At 44.7% G+C, this 9,550-nt stretch overlaps 1 protein-coding gene across 1 annotated transcript; it reads left to right on the top strand.

Moving 5' to 3' along the window:
• The first annotated feature begins 984 nt into the window (after positions 1-984).
• Positions 985-9,550, top strand: Ttr (transthyretin). Its single transcript, XM_052155628.1, has 4 exons — positions 985-1,090; positions 2,058-2,188; positions 5,685-5,820; positions 9,328-9,550. The coding sequence occupies exons 1-4, from the start codon at positions 1,022-1,024 to the stop codon at positions 9,433-9,435; spliced, it is 444 nt and encodes a 147-aa protein (XP_052011588.1). The 5' UTR covers positions 985-1,021; the 3' UTR covers positions 9,436-9,550.

Here is a 9,550-nt window from a genome sequence, read left to right as displayed (position 1 = left end):
CAGCCCTTGACGTATGTCCAAAACATGTCTGCTTTGTATCTCTTCCATATCATCCCTGTAAGAATAAAAACCTGCCTTAATTTACATGCATGCAACATACACACATATACATACACATGTATGCATGCACCCCAGGAGTCATTGCCTAGTTAATGAGTCATCCAGCCTATAATTCCTGGACTTGTTGGTCATTGAGGATAAAGAGGTGTCATCAGGTACAGCATTTCCCTCTCACAGCCATGTCTACCTTCCTCCATAAATTTCACTTCTAACAAAAACCAGCCAGTGCCTTTGTTCCTGCATTCCCAAATAGACTCAGTACAAACTTACCATGTTAGTCTCATGAACAGAAATCTGAAATACACCATTATTCCTGGGGTTGGGATGAACTTCATCTAGAAAAGGAGAAGTGTTGGCATACATGCGCACAGCGACAAAAAGCAAAATGTCCAGAAGCCTTGGTTTGACTTCAAGAGAGTTTTTTTTCTTTTTTTTTTTTTAAACTACTAAAGGAACTTCCTTGCTGTCTGGTAACCTACTACAGAGGTATCTTCTGATGCACTGTATTTAAGCTGGATAGCCAGATGTCAATAAACATAGAACAAATCATTACAATTTGTAGCTACCATCTAAAACCAAAGGTAAAAAATGTATAGAAACTGGGAAAGATGCATAGAAATCGATAAGGGAACATCCCCCAAGTCCTGTGCATTCTGACCACACAAGCAGGCTGCTCTTGTTTGGTCTTGTTTGGTTTAGATTGCTGTGTTGTGTGGATCAGGCTGGTCAAATGACCGGTTAAGAATATTCCGTAGAGCGAGTGTTCCGATGCTCTAATCTCCCTAGACAAGGTTCATATTTGTGTAGGTTACTTATTCTCCCTTTGTTGACTAAGTCAATAATCAGAATCAGCAGGTTTGGAGTCAGATTGGCAGGGATCAGCAGCCTGGCTTGGGAGGAGGGGTATAAAAGCCCCTTCAGCGGGAGCAGCCGTCACAGAGACCCACCAGCTCCGGACAGAATGGCTTCCCTCCGACTGTTCCTCCTTTGCCTCGCTGGACTGGTATTTGTGTCTGAAGCTGGCCCTGGGGTGAGTGATCCTGGGAGCGACCCAGACATGGCAGTGAGACCTTAGATGGAGAAGATGTGCCTTCCTCCCACCTTGGGAACTAGCTGTGCTGTTAGGACGATGACACCCAGACTGTATTTGCCATTAAACCCCAAAGAGAAGAGCTGGGGTGCCTCTGGCTCTTCCTCCTGTTGCTTTAGTGTATTGAGTCTGTAATGCTCAGTCTCTGGTGTCCTTAGGTAATAAATATATGAAATAAACATAGAAGTAAAGATACAAAAGGGCTGGATGTGTAGTTTAGTGGTCCACTGTTTGCCTGCTATATGGAAAGCCTTCTGTTCGATCTCTAGCAATAGAAACAAAAAGGCTATATTATCAGTGGGGCTGTTAATATTGAATTCTCATAAAATCTTTAATGTATTTAGTATACCTCTTGTATGATTATATTTTAGTTCTTTAGCTAATCAAAACGTATTATTGATCTTTCTTTGTCTTTTTTGGCCAACACTCTATTCCAGTCTCTGATAAAGTCCTTTAAAAGAGTTAATCAGTATAATGAAATGAGTCAGGAAGTTATGTGAGGGTTATTTTTCAACCAGAGGGAATTACTATAGCAACATCCGAGTAAAATGATCTCAAGGAAAAGCCCATTCTGTCTTTTTGAAGCACGCACCTTTTACAGAGCCTCCACTTGCATGGAAAGGCGAACAGAGCAAGGGCTCTCAGAGGGCCTATTTTCCCTTTGAAATTCATTATCCATATCCCTGGTGCACAGCAGGGCATCTGGGGGCAGAAACTGTTCTTGCTTTGGAAACAATGCTGTCTATGTTATGCTGGATAAAGAAGCTCATTAATTGTCAACACTTATGTTATCGTAATGGGATCAGCATGTACTTTTGGTTTTGTTCCAGATTCTGTCGCCGGAAAGAACAAGCCCGTTTATTCTGACCCATTTCACTGACATTTCTCTCGTCTCCTCTATGCCCAGGGTGCTGGAGAATCCAAGTGTCCTCTGATGGTCAAAGTCCTGGATGCTGTCCGAGGCAGCCCTGCTGTCGATGTGGCTGTGAAAGTGTTCAAAAAGACCGCTGAGGATACCTGGGAGCCATTCGCCTCTGGGTAAGCTCGCGGAAGAGCCCACCACGGGACTGGTTTCAGTTTCCCATGTACTCTTCTGCTTGTTAGAGACAGGCACACACAGCCTCCCAGCCAGGTTCAGAGAGAAGACTCAGTGGTTAAGGACACTTATTGCTCTTGTAAGAGACACAGGTTTGATTCCTAGCACCAGAGTGGCAGTTCATAACCATCTGAAACTCCAGTCTTGGGATCTGGGGATCTGACATCCCCTTCTGTCCACCATGTGTGTGGTGCACAAATTCACATGCAGGCAACAAATCTTATAAACAAACAAACAAACAAACAAACAAACCTAGTTGCTAAAGAATTTGTTAGAATGTTAAAGGTATGGGCAGAGACATTTTATTTTGCTTTTTTTTTAATTTGATATTTTCTTTATTTACATTTCAAATGTTATCCCCTTTCTTGGTCCCCCCCATCTCATCCTCTTCCCCCCTCCCCTCCGCTTCAATGAGGGTGTTCCCTCACCCACCCTCCCACTCCTGCCTCCTGACCCTCAAATCCCCCTACACTGGGGCATCGAGCCTTCACAGGACCAAGGACCTCTCCTCCCATTGATGTCTGACAAGGCCATCCCTGCTACATATGCGGCTGGAGCCGTGGGTCCCTCCACATGTACTTCTTGGTTGGTAGTTTAGTCCTTGGGAGCTCTAGGGGTGGGGTCTGGCTGGGGTCTGGTATTGTTGTTCTTCCTATGGGGTTGCAGACCCCTTCAGCTCCTACAGTCCTTTCTCTAACACCTCCACTGGGGACCTGGTGATCAGTCCGATGGTTGTCTGCGAGCATCCGCCAGCAGAGACCTTTTTAAAGAAATCTGCTTTCTTGTGTTGCTTAGAGCATGACCAGGAACCAGAATACAATCCAGGACTGAAGGGAAAAAAGGGGAGAGTCAAGAACCACACTTTTTCATAGTGGTTTGCAACCCTTTTGCATCACAGCCCTCTTTAAGCAGATAATAAAAGTGATAGTCTTCTGGGACAGAGGAGCCGCTCAGTCAGTTCAGCGCCTGCTCAGAAGACTGGGGACTTGGATGGGAGTCCCCGGACCCTGTAAGATGCCCAGCATGGTAGTGCATGCTTATAATACCAGCCTGGGGGTACAAGCTTAGAAACAGGGGGACCCTGAGGTTTATTGGTCATCAGCCTCTCTGAACAGGTAGCTTCATGTTTGGTGAAAGACCCTGTCTCAAAAATCAAGGTGTAGAATAACTGAAGACATATAGTTTTGAGCTTAGATCATGCAAATGTGTACACACACACACACTCACACACACACACACACACACAGAGAGAGAGAGAATCAAAGAGAGAGAGAGAGAATCAGAGAGAGACAGAGATACAGAGAAAAAGAAATTAAAAAACAAAAAATTTAAAGACTTCATGGCCACAAAGAGGCTCAAAGACAAGCGTGTATAAAACCATATACACGTGGTTTTCAGAAGTTTTCAGACCAGGGCCGATGCTCAAGCTTTGAGTCTTAGAATCTCCCGAAGGATGTGTTCACAGGTGCTAGTTTATCGATGGAAGGAAAGGGGCTGACAAAGCACCCTCTGGAGCTTACTGCTGTTGGGCAGAATCAGGGCTCCTTAAATGCGCACTCAGAACAGTGGTCCTGTGCAAGGGTGGCACCCATGAATCTCAACAAGAACACACCAGGAGAGACCTGCAAGGCGAACCCAGGGGTGGCCGATCTCAGTCACCCACTAGCATGACAACATGACTTCCCCCCAACCCCCAGGCTAGCCACTTAACGATTTTGTGTTGCTCTGTTTTTGTTTTTGTTTTTAACAATTAGTGATTTCAAAGCAATTGCTAATTAATCTAAACAAGCAAACCAAAATGAAAAACAGCAAAGACTCGCTTAGCATTTAAGCAGAACAGCTATGCACTTATGTCTCCTGGGTGAAGGCTTTATATTAGGCTTTAATTGAATACCCAGAACCACTAGTGCTCTGCACCAATCTTTGGGAAGGTCATTTTCTTTTGGTGCTGTTTTAACTGAGTTTCTGTTTGTTAATGTCTTTGTGATTATGTGAGTGTTGACCACGGCATGCAAAGTGGCTGGGGGAATCTAAGTTGGAGTGGAATGGACACCGGAATATTCAAACTTTCTTGTGACTCTTCTCTTTTGTACCCACATCAAAAAAATAAACAAATAAATAAAAAGAAGAGCTGGGAAGAGGCGTGGTCAGAGTCACTAATGACAGCTGCCACTGTTATCTGGCTTGGTTGTCACTGAGTGGGGAGCAGTTTCTAACCCTACCGTTATTGAGTATTGAGCTGATGCCTAGGTGGAAATGGAAGTCACTTGGTATTTCTTGTTGGCAAAGAATTAGCGAATTGATTAAATATCCAAAAGAAGAAAGTCGGTTACAAGGTCTTCTTTGGTTTTTGTTTGGCTTGGTTTGGGTTTGTTTTGTTTTGTTTTGTTTTGTTTTGTTTTGTTTTGTTTTGTTTTGTTTTGAGACAGGGTTTCTCTGTATAGCCCTGGCTGTCCTGGAACTCACTCTGTAGACCAGGCTGGCCTCGAACTCAGAAATCTGCCTGCCTCTGCCTCCCAAGCACTGGGATTAAAGGCGTGCGCCACCACTGCCTGGCTTCTTCTTTGTTTATTAAGCTTTCTGCTATGATAAAGTCCACACTTCCAGAAGTTTCCCTTAGTCCATGGAACACTGGGCTGTCACTCTGCTGTCACAGGGATCACAGTTAGTCAGGGCAGCTTGTGACACTTTCAGGGACTGTCATGAACTTTCACCAAGTCATTAAACCTGAATGCAATACTGTGTGTGTGTGTGTGTGTGTGTGTGTGTGTGTGTGTATGTCTGTGTCTCTGTGTGTATGTGTGTATGTGTTTATGTGTGTATGTATGTATGTATGTATGTGTTTGTGTCTCTGTGTGTGTCTGTGTTTGTGTATTTGTGTGTGTGTGTTTTTGCCTTTGTTGGGGGTTGAATCCAGGGGTATACAAATGTTAAGAAAGAACTTTACCACTAAGTAACATCTGTAGGCCTTAAAGCTTTTCTTTCTTTTAAAACTTTTAATTCATTTGTTTTCAATCAGGGTCTCAACACCTAGTCCCATCTGGTCTAGAACTCACTATTTAAACCCAATTATCCTCAAACCTCTGCAGCAGCAACCCTCCTGCCTCTATCCTGAGAGCATTAGAATAATAACAGGGGACCCCACATGCCTAGGTTAAGACTCTTAAGGTAAACATTTTACTATATTTTAGTCTCATAAGACAAAATGGTATAATAAAGCTGTACATAAAATCCCTTTGAATTTTTTGCTATTTTACCTCAAACATAAAAGGATTTCCTCCCTTTTGATTCAGGTGACAGAAAAAAAAAATACACAGGTATATACATGTACACACACACACACACACATGAGCGCATGTACATACACATATCACAACCACATACTTACACATTCATGTTCTTTTCCCCTAAATTCCCCTGGACTTCTGTGCCCTCCAGGAAGACCGCTGAATCTGGAGAGCTCCACGGGCTCACCACAGACGAGAAGTTCGTAGAAGGGGTGTACAGAGTGGAACTGGACACCAAATCGTACTGGACAGCACTTGGCATTTCCCCGTTCCACGAATACGCAGAGGTAAGTGGACACGCCGAGTTGTTCGAGTTTTGTTTTTAGTCTCAGTAAATTCCCTCTACTCTTGATGTACCTTGGGCATGAGCATAATCCGCCTGGGTAGCAAGCCTTCTGAGTTTCTCTAAAACTCATTCAGCACACAGCCTGAACCTGCTCACACCGCTTGTGGCCGGCTAACTGTATTTATGTAAATATTCGTTTCTCTGTAGAAGAGATATTAGTATTTGCTTTTGAGGCAGCCTCCAGATACCATGGAGGGCATTTCATAGTCAAAGAGAGGGTTTCCCATGCTATTACTCTAAATTCTGGCATTCTCTTTATTCCAAAGCACATCTTGTGTCCCCAGAAGTTTGGGTAAACAATTCTTGGCAACACAGAGAATTACGACATGTTTAAAACCAAACAGCTTAATATTTAAATCATCAAGCGACCGTCACATGGCAAAGGGGTTTCTGAATCAAAACTGTTTCACCCTTATGATCGACCTATGGTGGTCTAGCCTTGTCTTACACCCATTTTACCAATGAGCTAAGTTAAGTACCTCATCGAGGTCACAAGACAAGCACGTGTGAGCAAGTGATGGCGTTGGCCTCTGTGTTGGTTAGTGTGCCTTCCGACCCTCAGCCCGTTTCTCTGTGAGAAACCGAGCTACATCAAAACCCAAAGCCAACAACCAAAGGCACATGAGTAGCCTTTGCCTGGCATTGGGTCAGGCATTGGGTCAGGCATTGGGTCAGGCTCCCTGGCTCCTCTCAGGTCTCCTGTCTCAGAGGCTGCTGTCATGGAAATAGAATCCAAGCCTGTTGGTCAGCACTGGAGATAACAAATTCCATCAAAAAATAGCTCGGCATGTGAGCCAGTTTGCTGTCTGTTGCTATGATAAACACCATGACCGAAAAGCAACCTGGGGAGAGAAGGGTTTATTTCATCTTAGCTTACAGTTCACCATGGAGGGAACTGGGTTTATTTCATCTTAGCTTACAGTTCACCATGGAGGGAAGCTGGGCGGGAACCTGGAGGTAGAAATTGGTGCAGAGACCAGAAAGGAATGCTGTTGACTGGCTTGCGAGGCTCCTTTTCTTATACAGCTTAGGTCTAGGTGTTCACGGGCTGGCAGTGCCAAGCACAGGCTAGACCCTCCTACACCAACCATCAGTAAGAAAAACAAAACAAAACAAACATGTTCCACAGACTTGCCTACAGCCCAGTGTGATGGCAGCAACACCCTGGGGGAGAGTCCCTCTTCTCAGGTCACTCTTTGTGTCAAGGTGACAAAATCTAACCAACAAAGCACAAATGGGGTCTGTCCTGTGGCTTAGCCATGGTTGAAACGCTCAGATGATGGCATTACCAGACAAACTGGAGGGGCCTCTTAGACTCTTGGGACTCACAGATATCAAAGTCTGCCACCTACCAAGGTAGTACTCTACTCCTCACCGGGCACCAACACCTCTGTGCAGGGGTCAGCTGGGCACCGGTACAGGACCCTTGCTCTGTTTCCTGGATTAATTGCCCATAGAGCCTTGTCTGCTCCTAGAACTTGTTACTCCTGTTGGAATACTTGTCTGATTCTCTTTTAGAACTCAATAAGCAAACATTTTAATTTTGTTTTGGCTTTTTTGAGACAAGATCTCTCTCAGGCCAGCCTGGCTTCGAACTGGCAAAGGATGGCCTTGAACCGCTAATCTTCTCTCTTCCTCCCAACTGCTAGGAGAAAAGGCATAAAGCACCACAGCAATTTCACTCCATGCTGGGGCTCTGAAACCAGAGTTTAATGATGTCAGGCACTCTATCAACTGACTCACGTTCCCAGCCCATCATTCAACAAACATTTGAAAAATAAAAAACCTTCTGCCTTGAGCACTCTGATAAATGCAGCCTTTTAGTGCAGAGTGCTTCATCCCAACCAGGGTCCCAGATGATCCCATTATATACACCACGGGGAAATTAGGAATGTCCTTTGGAACTAATAGGTCTCTTTGCTTGGGGCAATTTTTATGAAAAGTTTGGAGCTCATGGAAGTTTCTGAATAAAACCTGGATTTTGCAACGACTAGCTACTTCTCAAATCACTAGACTGAGACATGGGTGTAGCCTGTGAGTGTATGTGCGTGTGTGCGTGTGCGTGTGCGTGTGCGTGTGTGTGTGTGTGTGTGTGTGTGTGTGTGTGTGCCCCAGACATTTTTACACATATTCTGGGTTTCAAATTCATGTCTTCATTCTAGCAAGGCAAGAGCTTAAAACTACTGAGCTCTCTTACTTGGCAGATTTCTTTTAAAAAAACTACATAATATCTTTTTTTTTTCACTTTTGGGGAAAAAAACAAATGAGCCTGGGGGGCAATGTGGCGGAGAAGAACCTTCCAGGAGTGTCTGTGATGGCACAGCCTCTCCTCTAATGCTGGAGGCTACGGTAGGAGGCTCACGAGTTAGTGGCCAGCCTAGGCCAGGGGCCAGGGTCATAACAGTGCCATAGGGCTTGCCTAGCATTCACAAGATGTGACCCACGGCACCATAAATAATAATAAATGAATGCAACAGACGGTCTAAGATGTTCTCCCTCCCATTTATCTGGATTTATTTTTGTGTTAGTTTTACTCTACCATCCAATCATTCTTTGCTCTATATTTAGACATTAAAAAAAAAAACTTTATTCAAAGTGTGTTTAAAGCTATATCTAAAACCTGTACACAAAATGAGTACAATTACATACATCTTCCATACTTAACATCTGTTCCAGATTTGGCTCACACCCATGTCTCAGATAGTCTGGTGATTTGAGAAGTGGCTAGTCGTTGCAATATCCAGGTTTTATTCAGAAACTTCCATGAGCTCCAAAGCTTTCATTTACATTTCTGCCAACCACAAACCATTTGTGTTGTGGAGAGAACCCTGTGATGTCTTCCCATGGTGTCTCGGCCTTGTTTCTTCCCTAAAAATGTTCATCTTCTCACATTAGAAAATGCAAAGGGACAGTGGGAGAGACATCCTGGGACTGGGAGGCAAGAAGCCTCCCTTTCCGGTTGGGCTCTCACTGTAGAAATGCAGAAATGCTCTCACTGTAGAAATGCAGCCAGCGTGCAGTCTGCCAGACAATGGCTCGGGCCAGCATGCCAGGTCTGGAAGTTTGTAGTGTGCTTGTTGACAACCACCATTCACCACAGGTTTGTTTGTGGGTGTCAGTGTTTCCATTCTCCCCACTTTTATCTGAACCCCAGAAAGTGAACAATACCCTTTGGGCTCTCTGGGACTCAGTTTGATCTGGCCAGGGCCACCCACACTGCAGAAGCAAACTTGCAAAGAAAAACCTCTAGGGGCAATTCTCTAGGGGCTGCACACAGCTCCAAAGACTTGCACAGCACATTTTGTTTTAATCCAACTATTCCTTCCCTAGCCACATCCCCAGAAAACAGTAAAAGGAAGATTACCAGTTTAGCACTGAGTTTCTTCGACACTTCGGCTGCCTCCCACCTCTGGGCTCTGTAGAGCTAGCTGTCTCTCCTCTCTCCTAGGTGGTTTTCACAGCTAATGACTCTGGCCATCGCCACTACACCATCGCAGCGCTGCTCAGCCCCTACTCTTACAGCACCACCGCTGTGGTCAGCAACCCCCAGAAGTGAGGGACCCAGCCCAGGAGGACCAGGATCTTGCCAAAGCAGAAGCATCCCGCTTGTACTGAAACAGTGTCCTTGCTCTATAAACAGGGTTTTATTAAACCATCTGTTATTTCATTCA

This window comes from Apodemus sylvaticus, chromosome 13, assembly GCF_947179515.1.
Source record: "Apodemus sylvaticus chromosome 13, mApoSyl1.1, whole genome shotgun sequence".
NCBI lineage: Eukaryota > Metazoa > Chordata > Mammalia > Rodentia > Muridae > Apodemus > Apodemus sylvaticus.
Note: the sequence above shows the minus strand (reverse complement) of the source record. Positions and strands in the feature narration are given on the sequence as shown.

What these genes read in the sequence shown, in the direction of transcription:
- Ttr (XM_052155628.1), top strand. Translation starts at nt 1,022, where the DNA reads ATGGCTTCCCTCCGACTGTTCCTCCTTTGCCTCGCTGGACTGGTATTT. An exon ending in TGGGAGCCATTCGCCTCTGG is followed by an intron (nt 2,189 to 5,684) that starts GTAAGCTCGCGG and finishes TGTGCCCTCCAG; the next exon opens with GAAGACCGCTGAATCTGGAG. An exon ending in CGTTCCACGAATACGCAGAG is followed by an intron (nt 5,821 to 9,327) that starts GTAAGTGGACAC and finishes CCTCTCTCCTAG; the next exon opens with GTGGTTTTCACAGCTAATGA.